This window comes from Peromyscus leucopus, chromosome 4, assembly GCF_004664715.2.
Source record: "Peromyscus leucopus breed LL Stock chromosome 4, UCI_PerLeu_2.1, whole genome shotgun sequence".
NCBI lineage: Eukaryota > Metazoa > Chordata > Mammalia > Rodentia > Cricetidae > Peromyscus > Peromyscus leucopus.
In genome coordinates this window covers 36004739-36022896 of record NC_051066.1, presented here as the reverse complement: position 1 = coordinate 36022896, position 18158 = coordinate 36004739, and the positions used below count along the sequence as shown (strand labels likewise).

The window sequence follows — 18158 nt, the reverse complement described above, 5'->3', positions numbered from 1 at the left end:
TCTCCCTGTGGAAGCTGTAGTGTGACATAGTAAGTCACACACTATACCCTTTAGTCCATATAGCTTTACTTGCAAATGTTCATTGCAAAGAGTCATTGATCTGGTTTGAGGCCTCTGGTTTTGGCTACACTATCAATACTGGGCCCTCACTGGGACTCCTCTTGGATATCCTGTTGTTCCGTGTTGTGGAGATCTTACAGCTTTGGATCTGCAAGACCAGCCCCTTCGTGTGCTCCCACAGATCATAGATGGGGTGGAGGTTGGGATAGGCCAACTCATAGGCCTGGTTCTGGGTCTAGGTGGTAGCTGAGGTGGTCAGCCCATCAGCTCTCCCACATCCTCACTACCACGGTGAGCTCTTTGGTACTGCCCTGGCTAGTTCACCCCATGCAGCAAGGAGCAAAGGGTGGGGCCAGTTCTCCTGCTTTCATGCTCTCAAGGTTGGCTTTCCCATACCCACGCCACCCGGCCTGCTCTACTGTGTCACCCAGGTGAGGTGCAGGGGCCATTCTTGGGGCTGGCTCACCCCACCCTCTGCCAACAGGGTCAGCTCTCCTGTGCTGCCCAAGTAAGGTGTAGGCCCTGCTCTTGGAGTGCTGCAGCTGGTGAGGGCCAGGTCAGCTTCCCCAGTTGTTGCAAGTGGCAAGCGGGGAAGAGGAGGACATCTTTCCCTTATGCACGCCACCGCATGGCAGACAAAGGGGGCAGGACTAGCTCTCTCACTCTCATGCCCTCAGGGCCACCTCATCTGTGGCCCCTTCAAACAGGGTCAGCTCTATTGTACTGCTCAGGCAAGGTGTAGAACCTGCTCTCCCAAGTGCTGCAGCCTGTGAGGGGCAGGACCAGCTCTGCGCAGTCCTATCCCCTTGGCCTTCGGCATTATTGGGAGTCACGGACATCCACACAGCCTGGAGCTGTGGCAGGGCCACAGACCCAGACATGGGCCTTGGCAGGAGCCTAGGCCCAGACATCACCATGGCCCTGGGTGGCAAGGAAGCTATCCACCTTAGCCTGCTCCTCACCTCCTTCACCTCTTCAGATCTACCTTTCCCCACAGGACATGAACTATTCTGTTTCTCTCTCTCTCTCTCCCATACCCCACCATATATTTGCTCACTATAATAGTGCTGGACTGTGGCAGGGCCAGCCCAGTAGGTGTTTTCTCCTCGCCACCCTGGGCAGGCTGCCCGGGGGCAGGCGTATGGGTCTCCTTCCCTCAATCAGTGTTAATGGTGCTGGGTCGGGTCCCCATGTAGTAAATATTTAATTCTGATCTTTAAGTAACTCATTAGAGATCTTCAAAAAGTTCTTAATTAATCAAATTAGAGGTTTCTTTTTATTCCCTATTAGTTCTATTTGCCTTTGCATCAAGTGTAACTGTAGATTTTTTATATTTTATTACTATTGATGTGATAAAGATTTTCACATTTACTTTCTACATTGGATTGATTACCATATATTTCTGCATGGTGTATGTTTCCTTTCCTTGATACTTGACAAATGTTAAGTATATTTTTAGCTTTATAGAACAAAACTAAGAAGTTTACAGAATGTGTTTTATATCTGGTTAAAGTGAGACCATGGCCTGCTTTATCATGCTCCTAATTAATTCCTCCTAAAGCATTGCTTTATGTGGGCATATCTTATCTTGCTTTTCCCCCCTAATGCCTGGCAACTTAAGGATCAAGTAATTTATCAGATTTAGAGGTGTGGGCCACACCAGAAAAGCAAAAACTCACTTCTAGCAGTGACTCATTTTCAGAATCTCCTGTAGGGATTTTAGACATGCCAGACTCCCCGTCTCTGCGATCCCCCGGGACTCTATGCTTCCCAAGGTTCCTGTTCACCATTGGAGGAAGAGACTGCTGCTGGTGTGAGAACCCATGTCCCTCCTGGGGCGTTGGGGGAGGCAGGACAGGTGTCATCACCAGAATCACTTTTAAGCATTTGAGCATTCTAGTGATTAAAGGCAAAACTGTGACTTTCTAAGATTATTGTGGCACTAAAAAAATATTTTATCGAAGTATGCCGTTTAACTGAAATATAATGTAATTGTTTAACATACCAACATTGATTTAAAAGTGGAACATTTAAAATTGCATATGGGAGACAGATTGCTCTCTGTTGAAACATTGCCATTTAGAATTTAGAGTCATCTTAGGGGCCACCTGGTCTGTTTCCATCCTACCAAGGAAACGGAGGACTTAGAAATCAAGTGGCGTTATCAGTTGCCAGTTAGGCACAGTCTCTGAAGACTCGAGCTTGTGTCTTACTCCTGGTTACGGTGAGGATGTTTGTCACTATTGTTCAAAATCATTGATTATAGTGAAGTTTATCCATTTCATAACAGTGACATAAAATCCAGGCCCATTTCAGAATAAGAACTAACTGCCGTCTGTTACCTTGTAGGTAGAACATGAGAAATACTCTGACCAGTATCACTTTGCTGGAGAGCAGAGAAGAATCCTGATAGACAATTGGGAAAAGAGTAGGAAAGACTTTATACAGAAAGCCATGTTGACCCTCCTTGAGGCCTGTGCAGCCCATGAAGTGGAGAGCATGCTGGCCAAGGACAGGAAGAGGCAGCAGGAACTGTGTGCTGATCTGAAAGCCAAGGTAAGGTCCTGCAATCGGTGCTTTGTTACCAGGGTGTACACTAAGACTCTACCAATGCCTTTCCTCCCAGCACTTGGGAGGCCAGCCTGATCTATCGAGTAACTTCTAGGACAGCCAGGACTACCCAGAGAAACACTGTCTGGAAAACCAAAAACCAAATCCAAAACAACAAACCAAAAAGTCTACTTCTGTTCAAATTCTACCTGAAGTTCACTTTCTCTGGAAAGGTCATTTTGATGAAAACTGTTGGTTTAAACCATAAGATATCGCACTTTATTTGGTAAAGAAAAAATGGCCAGCAACTAGCAGTTTCCTAAAGCTCAACCTAAGGTTACCGTAACAGGGTGTTAGTGGTGGAATTTTGATGGCGACATCGAACACCTGACACAGGTGCTGCCAGGTGTGACTAGATGGGACTGTCTGACACTGAGCCAGACTCCATGCACACGGAAGGGCTGAAAAGGCCAAGAAGACTCGTGGGGAACACGTGGGGGCAAGCTTGGCCGCCATGTGTGGCCCTCAGCAAGGGGTGAGGGTGTAGATGGGGCTTTGTTCCTCCTCTGAGCCACTGAGGGGGCTTCGGCAGGCGGGAGAGCTTGTGGTTGGAAGGATGGCTGTGAGTGTCTGCTGCACCCAGGCGAATACACAGATGCTGTCTCTGTATGAGAACTGAAGGCACTGGTTGCTGCTCTGCTGGAGAATCTGCACATTCCTCTGTAGTCACAGGGCCATTAAACAAATTGTGTTCCTGTGCAGCAAGATGTAGTCAGCTTGGTTTACTGCTAAGCAATAGAGGAGGGCACAACAAGAAATTTTATTCTCTTATTAGAAAAAAAAAAAATCAAACCTGTTGGATGCTGCAGTCTGGCTTCAGCCTGGGTTCAGGTCCTGAGACTGGGAAGGGGCATCTGGATGAAGAAATGAACTGTCCAACCACCAGATGACTTAGTTTCACACAGGTGGCTGGCCCTGAGTAGCTCTCTAGCCATCTTTATTTATATATCAAAAACAAGCATTTTCTCCCATACTAACAAACAAGTTTTTCCGAATCCTTCAACATTAATCTCTGGCAAAAACAAGTATGTTAAATATGGTTATTTTTTTAATCCCAAGCTGTATATCAAAACATCTTTAAACCAAAACCAACACTTATTATTTTGCTAGCTTGGCTGAATATCAAGCCAAGTATATCCTGTGTTTACAAAACTAAAAGGTGATTGACATAGGCACACATTTTCAAGAACAACAATCCTGTTCAAAACATATTTACAGAAATAGGGGTAATGTGACTCCAATCCTATCAGCGCTGAATCAGAACAGCTCCCGGGGTCTCAAATGACAGCTGGTACCCCCCAGACAAGAAACCAGAGAAGCATCAGCTCCCAAAGAATTTTAGGGGAAAATATTGGAGAAAAAAAAATGGGGTTCTGGGAATGATCACATCTGTCCCATGCATGACTGACAAAGCGACACTAAACACCACCAAGAGAATCATCAATATTATGAGAGGAGAGCATCCAGGCCACATGGTCCCAGAAGTATTTTGCGCTGTCCCGAAGTCCACTGGTCCTTGCCCAGTGAGACTATCCCCGTGGGCTTTGCCTTCTTTGGAGACCTGTTGGACAAACACTCATATACTGCTCCAAAATTAGTCCACACGGCTCCCAACAGGCAGTGATTACTATATCTAAAAACAAATGCCTGTTTGAAAACATTAGAGGAAACATGCTTGCTTGACATTTAAAAAGCAGGAAGAGTTCTTTTTCACACAGCACAAGTTTGGAACCTAAAAAAGTAGTTGCCTCCTCTAGATGGATCTACCTCCGGCTACAGAGTGGGCACATGTGTCTCATCCTTGGGGGCTGATAGAGAACACAGGGACAGGGGCTGGGACAAGTCCTTGCACTCCTAGCCTGGGTCTGTTCATGTTGTGAGCATTGCCATTAGCCCTTGATCTGTGCTGCGAGTGGTGTGCAGCCAGCCTCCTAAGTGAGCTATGGAATGAAGTTCATTTAATATACTCCATGCAAACACTGAGTATGATATAGCACATATAGAACAAATTTCTGTGGCTCAGAGACTTGCTCATGGCTCTTTTTAGTAAATATTGTCCCCTCACCCCCTCCTCTGACTTTATCTCCGTGGATGTGTGTTATCTACTATAGTGGCTTGATGCACATCTCACCAGTGAGGATACAGCATTTGCACTTCTTATGCTCATCATATCTGTTTAAACCCTGTTTCGTGTCAGAATAATTTGTTCTTTTTAGTGTTGCATAGTATTTCATTTTATACCCCTACAGTTTATTTATATGGTTTGCTGACTTTTGCTATTCTGAATGTAACTGGACATGCCTTCCTGAACAGACACGCTGACTTCTGTTGGGTTTGTGGGAATCGAATGGGTAGATCACAAGGTTTGAGTGGACGTAGCTTGAGTAAACAATGCTAAAATAGTTTCCCAAAGTGGCTAGAGAGATTTCCAGGCAACATCCTTCACCCCTAGCATGTTTTCACTAGCATTGCCTCAGCCAGTCTCGAGTTCCGTCTGGATAGTGAGGACCTCACTGTGTCTTTCACGTGCATTTCAGATAAAGACCGCAAATCTTTCCGATCACCGTCCAGCCAGTGAAGCTTCCCCTCAAGCCTCACCGGTTTCGTTCAGAGGTCCCCTGCTTTTCTGTTCCTCGTTGGATGCTCTTTACATATTCTCTACACACGTTCTGTTTCTTTTTCTTTTCTCCCAACCCACTGCTTCTCTCTGCACTCTTTGGCAGTGACCTTGGATGAGCAAAACTGTTAACGGTGTTTGGCCTCAGCAGTTCTCTCCTTTTTATCCTGCTGCTGATGCCTCTGTTCAGGTGTGGTGGTCCTTTCAAGACTGCTGTCCTTTGCTTATTGTGTGGTGGGGAGCTTTAGGCTTTCCTGTGACTCTGCCTCTGAGGGAACATTTTACTTCTCACTCTACCCCTTCCCCTGCACTAGGCTGTCACTTGACACTGGACACCAGCACCTGTAGGGAGGAGGTACTCTGCCTTCCTCATTCATCCACAGTCCTTGGGCCTTGGGGCTCAGGGCTCCCCAGTGTCCCGAGGACATGTTCCCCAAGACAAATTGTCTGATGCCTTTAATGGTTCTTGTGAGGGAGATAGTTTCCTGCCACGCCCAGAAGAGGATCTTTTCTTTCCATCTCCAGGGCGTCTGCTCTCCTGCTCTGTGGACTTGCTGCCCTTCCCTATGTCCCTGTACTATGTCCCCATCTTCAGTTCCTCCCTTGTGCACCTGCACTGCCACCAGAAGCCACCTTTCCCTGGAGGCCCTGGCCCCCATCTTTTTTCAAGCACTCTGAGATCCGCACAGAAGAGCCCGAGAGTGGGCACGAATTCCCCCGTGTCTGTCGCTTCTGCTGGCTCCATGCTTTCATGCTCTGCTAAATCATCAAAATGTGAAAACCATTACAATTTATCAATTCACTCCAGAGTTCTAGCTGCTGTCTTCCTGCTCCTGCACACAGTGGCCTCATCTTCCCAGGTGCTCTGCTGTAGGTGAGCCGCCTCTCATACCACGTGTGTTCTTAGTGGCCTCTGTCCTGACTGGGTTATCGCCCTGTGGGCTCTATACTGATGGGTCTGTGAAAAATTCGGATGTAGGTGAGTCAGCTTTTAAATTTTTTGCTGTGCAAGTAGGAGTGACATTTTTTTCAACTTCCTATACCTAAATGGAAGCTGGGAGGTCTTAATGAAATACCACTCATCAATTTTTTATGTGCCCCAGTTAGAGTGCTGGCTGGTTGTAAGAGGTCATTGTCAAGGGTATCTTGCCCAGGCAGGGTTTTTGTGCCTACATGGATCTCCACAAAAGGTGAAGAGGATCCCAAAACTAAGGTAGAATGGCAGTAAGTGGCAACCTGATAGAGCAGTCAGATGAAAAAGTGCACGGCCCAGTAGGGACATTTTTCTAGGGGCGGTCCAGCCAGCAAACACGGTGATGGAGTTGCTAGGCAGCCAGGGTCAGCATTAGCCGCCAGCTGGGTTTAGCTCTAACACGTCAGTGACGTCAGAGGACAGTGCTCTTCTCTCCCTGTCTTGCCTTTCCTCTTCCGTTGTCTTCCTGTGGGTCCTGGAGGTCAAAGGTTCCGGTATAAATGGAAAGAGAAGTCATTTTGTGATGACAGAGGAAAGGATCCTGATCTACAGGAACTGGACACTGACTTCAGAGAGTGTGTTTTTTGACTTATAGCCCCTGTTCTGCTGACCTTGAATCTGGTGATAGGAGAAATGGGGACTCGATGAGTCACAAAATGGGGTCTATAAGTCATAGAATGCTGCTTTGATTATTTCCCACACATCATCCTGTCAGTGTGTCATTAATCTACCGAGTGCTTCCTCCTCTCCACGGAGTCTTTCTGATAGTCTGCTCAGTCCCCAACTTCAGCTGACACGTGAAGGCGACCCTGCAGTGCCTGGCTGACTGGGAGACAGCACAGGTACCGTCTCCCAGAAGAGATGTGACCACAAAAGGTCACCAGGGGTTGGATTTGGTCTGAGTGTGTCCCCCAAGGGTTGTGTGCTGGGAGGTGGGCCTCTTGGGAGGTAGTTAGGTCGTGATGGGAGCACTGCCTGGGAAGGGATTGATGCTGTTCCCACCGTGTTCATTTGCTCACATGGGAATGTGCTGGTTTAAAGCAAGGCATGTGCCCTCTTGCATGTGGTTAGCTCTCTTTCTGCTTCTCCATCATAAAGTGGAGCCGCCAGATACCCTCACTAGGACACCGGCACCATGCTATTTGGACCCTCTAGCCATAAGCATTGTGAAACAAACAAAATTCTTCAGGACTTATTTCACTTCAGATGTTTTGCTATAACAACAGAAAACAGGCAAGGGTGAACGAATGCACCCTCCAAAGGGTAAGCGGGAATAAAAAGTAGAGGAATATGAACACAAAGCTGTGGTGAAGTAGGTTTTATTATCCTGCAGATATAGTGTTATCATCAGAATTTGCATTCCTAATGAGGGACTACGACTCAGTAAATAGCTGGGATGAAAATATATTATAAAAGGAAGGAGATAAATCTGTAAAGTGTACAGTTATTTACAATGTTCAATTATGCTTATGGATTTTGACATGGAAGAAACCTCGAGATTTATTCCTTCACCATCAGTTTTCACCCCTGAAAGCTGAGTCCTGAGAGATGAAGTGGCTGCCTCAGGTTCATACTAGCTCATTCAGCTTGAAACTCAGCACTGTCTGTCTCGGCCCCACGCAGGTTTGCATACTAGAACACCACAGAATAATAGAAGATATTTATTATTCTGTTGGCGCCAGGTGTGCTGTGCATTAGACCCACAGAATGTGGGAGAAAATATTACTTCATTGTATCATAAATTTGACCTTTCAAAAGCTAAAATAAACATTAATTAAACATTTAACCATAATTTTCTTCTCAGACTTAGAATTTAAAAGGTCTTTGGGGGAGTTAGATGATTTGTGTCTTAAGAAAAGTATTAAAGGAATTTTGGAATGCTGAATGCCTGCCTATTCTTTGTCCTTTTGGTGGTCTGTCAGTTACGGTTGCTGTAGCAAAGCAGAGCTGGTTAGGCCTCTCACTCTCGGGATGAGACAGGGCAGAAGCATGTGCTCACATCTCGTGCTCCCACAAACCCTGCAGTCCTTGTCCCGTGTCCAGCTCAGACCATCTTGTTCGTTCTACAGGCAAATCTTCCATCCGTCTGCAGAGCTCAACTGAGGATGCTTCCCAGAGATGTCTAGCCAGTGACTTTCTTTGCTTCCATGCTGAGTGACCATGTACTGCTGTGGAGAAGACAGCAGCACCCTCTAGACTCTCATACCACCTGGGAGGCTTGCTCCCCCTCCCCATTCCTTTTGTGACTATTGTAATGGCCACCTGCATTTGCCTAACACTATGCACCCTGATGCCCAGACTCAGTGACAGACAACCTCCTGGTTATCAAGAAAATTATATCATTGGGACATAAAATCACTCCTATTCATTCCCTCACACCATGTGTCTTTCTGCTCTTGATAGTGCCAGGCTTCCTGGCCAGGCTTCCCGTGGATGTTCCCAACAACGCCACCTGCATGTTCAGGTCCAATCCTCCCTAATGCTTTCTACTTTCCCCCCAGATACTGGAGCCTGCAGACTTTCTACTTCATGTTTTCTTGTTCTTTGATCTTAGTGCTTTCCTCAACTTATAGACCCTTTCCTCTCCAAGGAAACCTCTTGCTCTGTACTGAAGGAAGCCATCTCTGCCCTTCCATGTGAAAACAGTCTTCCTACAGCCTTCTTCCTGGACCTCTATAGTTTTCTGTTCAAGGTTACAAGTGACCCCGTGTGACCTAATCCGTTAGAGGTTTTCATCCCCGTGCTGTTCCTCTCCATGTGAACTGTCAACCACCCACTTTTCTCGTTCTCTACTCTCTTGAGTTCTGCTAAGAGGGTCCCATTGCTATGTCCCGTGTCTCCTCGTCCACACAGGTCTAAAGCCCTGCAGTCATTTGCGTGTCTTCCGTGGGCCATTGTTCTTCTTATTGTCTTTCACTGGCCACTCTTCTCTCAGATGCTTTGGCAAGCCCCAAATAACTCTCTCCTGACTCTGCCGAGTGACACACTGATTAGATTAATTTCAGAAATCTCCAGATGCCTCAAACCCAACATCAAAAATGGAAATCTTGAGTTTCCTGCAGTAAATTGTACTTTTTTTCTTGAACCTTGGCTTCATCTTCTCCCTCACTGTTATATTCACTTGATAATGTTGGGAGTTTGTCGGATTTAACCCTCTACCCTTTCCTCGCCATCCTTGGGCCCCGGGCTCAGTTCCTAAACTGTGTACTCTGACACTTGGGCTTGCTTTCTACTCTTTTGAAGTCTTTCCCTTAAGTAGGAGGCAGAATTCTGTCTAAAACTCAGTTCAGAGCCTGAGTGATAACATGGCCCTGTACCTTCCAGCTGTCAGAGGTGGTGGCACTCACAGTCCTTCTGCCGCTGTGAGGGCCGGATCGCCCTGGCCTGGCTCCAGAGCAAGACTTGTTCTCAACAACAGTGACAACGGAAAAGTAGTAGTCCAAGTAGGGGAGAAGGCGGAGGGGCACAGTGGGGGAGGGAAGTAAAAGGCTTTTGTTGTTGTTGTTGTTTCTTTTACAAAAAAGTCTTTTTTTTTTTTTTTTACCTTTGCTAATTTCTTAGTAGCTTGCCATGGCTTACAGTAATGGGCAAACTTCTTAATGGGTTTCCAGGTCTGCAGTAAATTGGACGAGGCTCCCTTCTTAGCTTCCTTTCCCGACACCCTCCACTCTACACTCTGCACGTGAGGAAGACCCGGCCACTGGAACTCACTTTCTTGCCTCCTGCTACCTCACCGAACACTGTTTTCTCCCCGAGCCCTGCACTTTCTCTGCTGCTGTTAGCTTTGCTGGCATATTTCTCCAGTCTCCTTTGCCTGGTTGTGTCTTGACCATCTCCAAGACTCAGCTCAAATGCTCGCTGCAGAAAGACTTCAGTGCGTCTATAATTAGATTTAATACATTCTCTGTTCTCTCCGGCCCCTGGTACCTAACTCGGGCTTGCCAGTGATTATGGTTATAGCACACTGAAAAATCCACGTCAGCAACGCAACTGCAAGCAACGCCCCATTTTCTTCATCTTGGTACTCTATAAACCTCTCCTCTCCCCCAATACATTTTCCAGTGTTTGGACTATGATAAGTCCTCCGTAAATTCTGCTGAAGTGATGTGTATAAGCTGCAGGCGTTTTTCTCCTTCTCAATACCTCCTGACATAGTGATGTTTCTATTACCGTCTTTCTACTTTATTTATGAGGAAGCTTGCTGTAGAAGTAAGTATATCATGTGCAAAGTCATTAGGAAGCAAAGTATAAGGCTTAATTATCAACACTGGATATGCTAAGATGTTAGATGTAGTTCTAAAAATAAATTTGGCTACCTATAAAGCTGGGGTATATGTCACATGTGAATCAAATCACCTGGCTCTTGGTTTTCTTCTTCTGATCTCATTTTCTGTGCCCCCATTTCCATTTCTAGTTGGCTGAATGACCTGAATATGAACCCCTAATAGTGATGGAAATGAGATCATGTGAATTAGACAATGGTTTTTTGAATAAGCACCATCTGAACTCACTCTCGATGATGGGGACCCCTCCTGACATCAGTTCTCTCTGTCACTTCCTCTTGCTCCAGCCTCCTTTTGTTGTTGGAGAATAGCCTTGGAACAGGGTTTCACCAATCAGAGCTGAAATACTCAAATCCAGATGGGGAGTTTTCTGAGTGTAATTCCAGGGGTGATGGATGACTATTGTGGGGCTGACTCTCATTCAAACTATAAAGACAAATTTGAAAGGTTTTATAGGTATTTGACAATTAATGCTTAGGTAAGATCTGTGAAATAAGATATATTCACCCTGCATTTCTTCATGAAACTATTTTCAATATGGAATGGAAAGGTATATCACATGATTGGAGGAGAACAGCATTGGCAAGAGAATCTGGGCTGCAAAGGGAGATGGTTTAAGGTGGTGAGGAATTTAAAGGTAAAGAACCTCTAAAGCGTAGATAGGGACAATTTTTAAACCTTTCCCACCCTGTAATCTCTGAATGTACAGGGGGGAATGCCAACAGACCAACAAAGAACAGATGCTAGATGGCTGGGAACTGAATCCTAGAGGTCACAGAACACAGTGCAGGTTCAGACTCAAAGTTCTAGCCCAGCCCAAGTAGTGATCAGGAAGCTGAGACTGTTAGCCAAAACCAGGGCTAGGCTGTGATTTTCAAAGCCACCTTTCTTCATGACTTACTTTTTCCAGCTAGAACCCACCTTCTAACAGTTCCATAACCTTCTAAAGCAGGATCATTGGTTGGGGACCAAGCATTCAAACACATGCTTGCAGAGACATTCACATTCAAAACACAGCACAGTATATGCAGGAACTGATCCTGCAGACACAAAAGACCCTACTTCAGATTACCTTTAGATAGAAGTGGTCCCCACAGCTTAGCTATCAGCCACTTGTCTAAATCACACACACACACACACACACACACACACACACACACACACACACACACCATATACAGGGCAAAGATGTGTTCATCACATAGTAATCCTAGTGTCCATAGATGTCATTTTCTTTTATTTAAATTTCTGGCATCATCTCAGGAAATACTGAGTAATAGAAGACATAGAGGTTGCATCTTATATGTTAGTTATCCATACATAATATACTTTGTTGGTCAGAGCAGGGAAAAAAGACAATAATCGGAGAATGTAGATGTCCAGTGTATCACATGAATTAAAGATTAAACAGTTTTTGCTGACTTAAGACATTTACTTAGTGATGCCTTGGCATGATTGACTGTGCCATGTACCATCTGCATAATTGGTGTTAGCCTGGCGTTCTTTCCTGTGGGCTCTACAGTAGGGAGGCATTCATAGAGAAGTTCCCTGTGGGGAGTGTGTATATGCAACATTGAGAGAGGCAAGGGAGCTCCTAGGAACCCTCAGACCAATGCCAGAAACTCTTTCTTTGGTCATAGCAGTAGATTGCAGTTCCTATATGCAGTTGTTTTGCACTGTCTGTGGGTCTTGGCAGGTAGCTAATTAAAATTCCACAGGGTTTGAATACTTGGTGAATCTACATACTATTTCCAATTAAAATATTACAAGTCATCCAACTCTTAAAATGCCTTAGTTTTAAAAGCCGATTTGTCTGCCTTGGGTCTAGTTGATAAAGTTTAAAAGAGGCTGTACCTTTTAATGTTCTTTATGATGAGAGCCTTATATCTCAGTGGCAAGTCATAACAATATCTCACAAGATGTTTTGCAAATGAAGATACTTGGTCTGGAATATAGATGTTTGTATCTTACTGTGACTGTGTGCAATAAAAAATAAGTCAGCCATAATATCAACTTCTGGATAATTAAAGAGGGGAGTCACAACTCAAAGTTGGAAAGTCAGGGCTTTAGAAATACCTGTGGGGGGAAAAATACATGGCAATTTAAAGAGAACCATAAACATGTCTGAGGGAACAGAATAGTATATACAGAAATAAATCCATACATCATAGCCCAGTCAGTTTTGAGCAAAGATATAAAGTTAATTAATCTGAAGTGGACAATTGTTGTGAACCATTGACTATCCACATTACACACAAATACCCTCAATTCCTCTCTTACCCTTTACAAAACATGATTCAAGGATCATAAACCTACATGTAAAGACAACATGGAGGGAAATTTTTACAATGTGAAGTTGGAAAAAGATATTCTAGACGTGATACCTGATGTATTATCTCTAAAAGAAAAAAAAATGATTAATTAGATACCTCCCAAACAATCAAAAGACACAAACAAGACAATAAAAACACAGGGTAATCAATGAAAGAATATATTTGTATATTTAATGTCTAATGAAAAAATAAGCTATATTATTTATAAAGAAGTCTCAAATATTAATGATAAAATTCTTTTTTCTTTTTTGGTTTTTTTGAGACAGGATTTCTCTATGTAGTTTTGGTGCCTGTCCTGGATCTCACTCTGTAGACCAGGCTGGCCTTGAACTCACAGAGATCCACCTGGCTCTGCCTCCTAAGTGCTGGGATTAAAGGCATGCACCACCACTGTCCATCATAAAAATAATTTGTTGTGGATATCGCTCTATATAAATAAAACACTGATTGGCCAGTGACTAGGCAGGAAGTATAGGTGGGACAAGGAGAGAGGAGAAATGGGGGAACAGGAAGAAGGAGGGGGAGACACTGCCAGCCACCACCAGGACAAGCAACATGTAAAGATGCTGGTAAGCCACGAGCCACGTGGCAAGGTATAGATTTATAGAAATGGGTTAATTTAAGATATATAAGAACAGTTAGCAAAAAGCCTGCCACAGCCATACAGTTTATAAGTAATATAAGTGTCTGAGTGATTATTTTATACATGGGTTGTGGGACTGCAGGGCTTGGTGGGACTTGGAGAGAAGCTTTCCAGCAACAATAATTCATTTTTAATGTGTATGTATTGTGTTATGTTTTTGCAGTATGAATGCATGTTTGTATGTATAGAGGTGTACAAGTGTACATGCACATATATTTGCAGGCATGGAGAGGCCTGAGGCTGATTCTAAAAGTCTTCTTTAATTGCTTTCCATAAATTCAACGAGACAGGATGTCACTTGAACCCAAGCTCACTTATGTGACTAGTCTGGCTAGCCAGCTTGCTCTGGAGATCTTGTGCCTGTGTTCTGAAAGCTGGAGTTATAGGTAGGGTACCATGGCCCCCCAGCATTTACATAGGCTCTGGGAATCCAAACTCTGGTTATCATGCTTGTGTGGCACTTATGTCCACTGCTGGTTTCTCTCTAAACATCCAAAAGGAGGAGAGCATTTTTAATTCATCTTTGGACCTCTGATGGCTGATCCCCATCCTAATCCATAGGGTACTTAGTAAACACCACCATTAACCTGTACGACGGGAGCAATTTTGTCATTATGCTCTCTGATAGTTTACTTGTGTTTCACATCACTCATATCTTTGATGTTCATAATTAAGCAAATTGCATTGTAAAATCTGTTGATAGCATTAGCTTCACTGAATAGTTGTACATGAGGCAGTTCCCACTATTTTCATAATGCCAGGGCTCTCTGTGTGATTTAGCATGTGTGTGCGCGTGACAGAAAATCTCTCTCTCTCTCTCTCTCTCTCTCTCTCTCTCTCTCTCTCTCTCTCTCTCTCTCTCTCAGGTTTTCTGTCATTAGGAACTCAGAGGACAGATCTGCCTTTTGCTGTCTCTGTGTTATTACACACACACACACACACACACACACACACACACACACACACACACACAGGTTTTCTGTCATTAGGAACTCAAAGACAGATCTGCCTTTTGCTGTCTCTGTGTTATTACACACACACACACACACACACACACACACACACACACACACACACACACGGGTTTTCATTAGGAACTCAGAGGACAGATCTGCCTTTTGCAGTTGCCCTATTACTCTGGCATCATCATAATGGGGAGTCATTAGGCACTGAGTGAGGGGATAATTGTGTAGAAAGATTCAAGTCCTGACTCCTTGCTTTTACCCCAGAGAGCATGGGGAAGCTTTCATCAAAAGCATCTTGAAATAGTATTGATGGTTTGCAAATGTGCAGACAAGGATTGTCTTTTAATGTATCGTTTATTTTCATAGACCTCCCTGGGCAACAAAAAAGAAAATAAACCCATCATTTATTAGAGAAAAATCTCTGTTTCTATTTCAGTGATGTTCAAGTATATCCTGCCTAGTGGAGCATCCAGCACCCTGAGCAGGGTCCTCTTGGTGTTGGCTATCAGGCTGGTTGTAGCCAAAATGATTTCAGTTAGAGTATTTTCCTATGGACTCCTTGAGGAACACTCCCCCCCCCATTTTGAAAACATCTAAAATAATCATTTGAGTCTTTCCTGGATGTATTGTCTTGTAACCATTTGGCTGTAGTGGCTTGATGCAAATTCTCCTTCCGGGAGTGAGAAAGGCAGACTAGGAAAGGAATAAAGTTAAAGACAACAGCAACAAAACCCCGAGAAAATGATGTGTCAGTGCCTGAGGCATTTGTAATAAAGAGAATCAAGTTTCCGGGCATGAAAGAACCACAGGAGACAGTTCAAATGATTCTTCTGGGCTCTTTGCCTAGTTCTTTACTTTCACAAGAATGGGATTTGTAAAAGGTACACACTGAATGCCTGAGTACTTCAAAGCAGCTACGTTGCTTATTGCTAATAATATACTTTCTGATTTTTACGAAATTATGTTTCTTTGACACAATGCAAGTCATTCATTCCCTCATTCAACAACAGGCTTTTGTGTACTGCCCCCCATGAGTCAGGCACTGTTATAGGTAGAAGGCATTAAGAGATGAATGTAACATCCTTAGGGAGCTCATCTTCCTGCAGAAGAGACAAGGGACATGGATACAGTCAGCTTGCAATGTGGTAAATCCCGTGGGAGAGAGTTGGTAAAAACTGTAGGAGAAAGGAAGGAGTCTACAGGAGGGATGAGTTGTAGTGGTCAACACGGAGGAGGCCACCAAGTAAGCAACAGCCCCCAAAATGGTGTCAGCCTTGTAAAGTAGGCATGGGAGGCCGTTCTAGACACTGGGAATTCATAGTCAATCTTTCATAAACAATGTGTTGGGGTACAAAGCCAGTTTGATATTTCTTCATAATTTATAGGTCGAAGAGTATGGAAAGACAAGCTAAAGAGCTGCTTGATCTTGTAGGGCCTTGTGAGCAATGTCAAGGAGACAGCGTTTTAGTGTATGATTTGATGGGGAGCTGTTAGGTTTTGGTGGAGAAGGGACAAGCTTTAAGATATCCGATAACTGGGGTTGGTGAGAATAAAGATGAATTTTATGAAAAGATATCTATGGGCAGCTGAGTATCCGTTGCTACAGTCTAAGTGAGGGGTGGTGGGCATCTGAACTACAGCGACAATAACAGAGAGAGGAAGGGGCAGCGAGTTTTCAGGAAATGACAGCAAGTACAGGAATGGGTGAGGAAGGAGGAGACAAAGGTGCCATGTTTCTGTTGTCATTACTGTGTGGATGAAGAGGGCGGAAGGATGGGTGAATTTGTTCATTCAGTGACTAGTTAGTGAGTGCTGATTTTTCTGTGAAGAACATAGGAAAGAATTCAAAATCCCAAACCTCGTGGATCTTACCTGCTGGAAATTTGAGTGACATGTAAGATGAATAAGCAATATCTATACCTAAGAGCAAGGGAGAAAACACCACATCAGGAAAAGTACACAAGGACTGGACGGGGAGGAGTTTAGTAATTTACAGACTGGAGAACCTTTTTAAGACACTGACAGCAGGAAATCTTGGAAAAGGAAAGAAGGAAGCCCCGAGGGGAAATGCTGTCTACACAGAAGAAGATGCAAACACAAAGGTCTTGCCTGTTGTGTTTAGGAAGTGTGTAGGCACCATTGTTCTCTATGGTTAGTGCTTTTGTATTTTGTGCAAGAAATCCTTTCTTACCTGTAAGTCCGAGAGCCCATCTTCTTTTTAATCTTCTAGAAGTTTTGCTGCTTGCCTTTGATACTCAGCCTGTGATCTACTTGAACATTTTCTTAGTGCAATAAAATAAAGGCCCAGTTTTACTTTTTATCATAAGGATGCCCAGTTGTCCCAGCAGCTTATTCTGTCCTTTCTCACTGTCCTGTGGTTCCATCTGCACCAAAAGGGAAATGACTATAAATGTGTGGATCTATTTCCAGACCCTCCATGCTGTTTCATTTGTCTATATGTAATCATGGGCCAGTGCTTTCCTGTCTTAATTCCCGTAGCTTTATAATTAGTCTTGATTTATTGTAGAGCAAGCCTTCTTGCCTTGTTAGTCTTACTAATTCCTTTGTCTTTGTATTACAGGCTATCAATTGTGGTGATGTATTGTGCCCCCAATATATTGTGCACTCTAATAAAGTTTATCTGAGGATCAGAGGAAAAAATCCAGCCGCTATAGTAAACATAGAGGTCAGGCATTGGTAGCACATGCCTTTAATCACTCTGGAGGCAGAGATCCAGATGGATCTCTGTGAGTCCAAGGCCACCCTGGGAACAGAGCCAGGTGTGGTGGTACATACCTTTAATCCCAGCACTAACCATAAAAGTCTGGAGGTTTGTACAGACAGACAGGAAGTGACAGAGCTGGGCAGGAAGAGGAAGTGATATATCTGGGTGGAGAGAGGAAATGAGATGACAGAACAGAAAGGCATATAAGCATGCTTAGACAGGAAGTAGGTCTCTTTGGATATTGAGGTGTTGGTGAGGTGAGGTTGTCTGTCGCTTGTCCTATTTCTCCGATCTCTCAGTTTTTCACCCCAATATCTGGCTTTGGGTTTATTATTAATAACATCGTTTAGAAATTCATCTTACAATCAATTCTTTTTAACTATTTATACTTTAAATTATTTTATTAATTATTTGAGAATTTAATACAATATATTTTGATTAGATCACTTCCTCTCCCAACTCCTTTCAGATCTACTCTCATTCCCCACCCCCAATTTTGTGTCTTCACTTTTGTTATAAAGCCCATCAAGTCCAATTTGTGCTGATCATGTTCTCTTGGACATGTGGTTGTCCAGTGGGATATGCTTGACCTACCAGGGGCCACACCTTAAAGAAAATGGGCTCTCTCCTTTGCAGCAGCTATTAATTATCAATATATCCTCAGCTGGAGGTGGAGTTTCATGCTCACCTCCACCCTCCATGTTGGGATTTTTGTCTGGCTTCCGTGTGAGCAGTCTTGAGTATGCTGTCATATCTACAGAGTTCGTATGTGCGACTGCTCTGCTGTGTCCAGAAAATATAGTTCCCTTGTAGTCATGCACCACCTCTAGCTCTTACAGTCTTTCCACTTCCTCTGCCATGATCATCCCTGACCCTTGGCAGAAGGGTGCATGTTAAACTGTTTGGGGCTGAGCATTCCCCAATCTCCTATTCTCTGTACCTCGACTAG

At 44.1% G+C, this 18158-nt stretch overlaps 1 protein-coding gene across 5 annotated transcripts in view; it reads left to right on the top strand.

Moving 5' to 3' along the window:
• Window positions 1-18158, top strand: part of Ccdc148 (coiled-coil domain containing 148) — a 273207-nt gene that overhangs the window by 125055 nt on the left and 129994 nt on the right. For all 5 annotated transcript variants that reach the window (XM_037204800.1, XM_037204799.1, XM_037204798.1 and 2 more), the window contains one exon: window positions 2410-2616. In XM_037204800.1, coding sequence (XP_037060695.1) covers window positions 2410-2616 — 207 coding nt within the window. The remainder of the gene's footprint in view (window positions 1-2409; window positions 2617-18158) is intronic.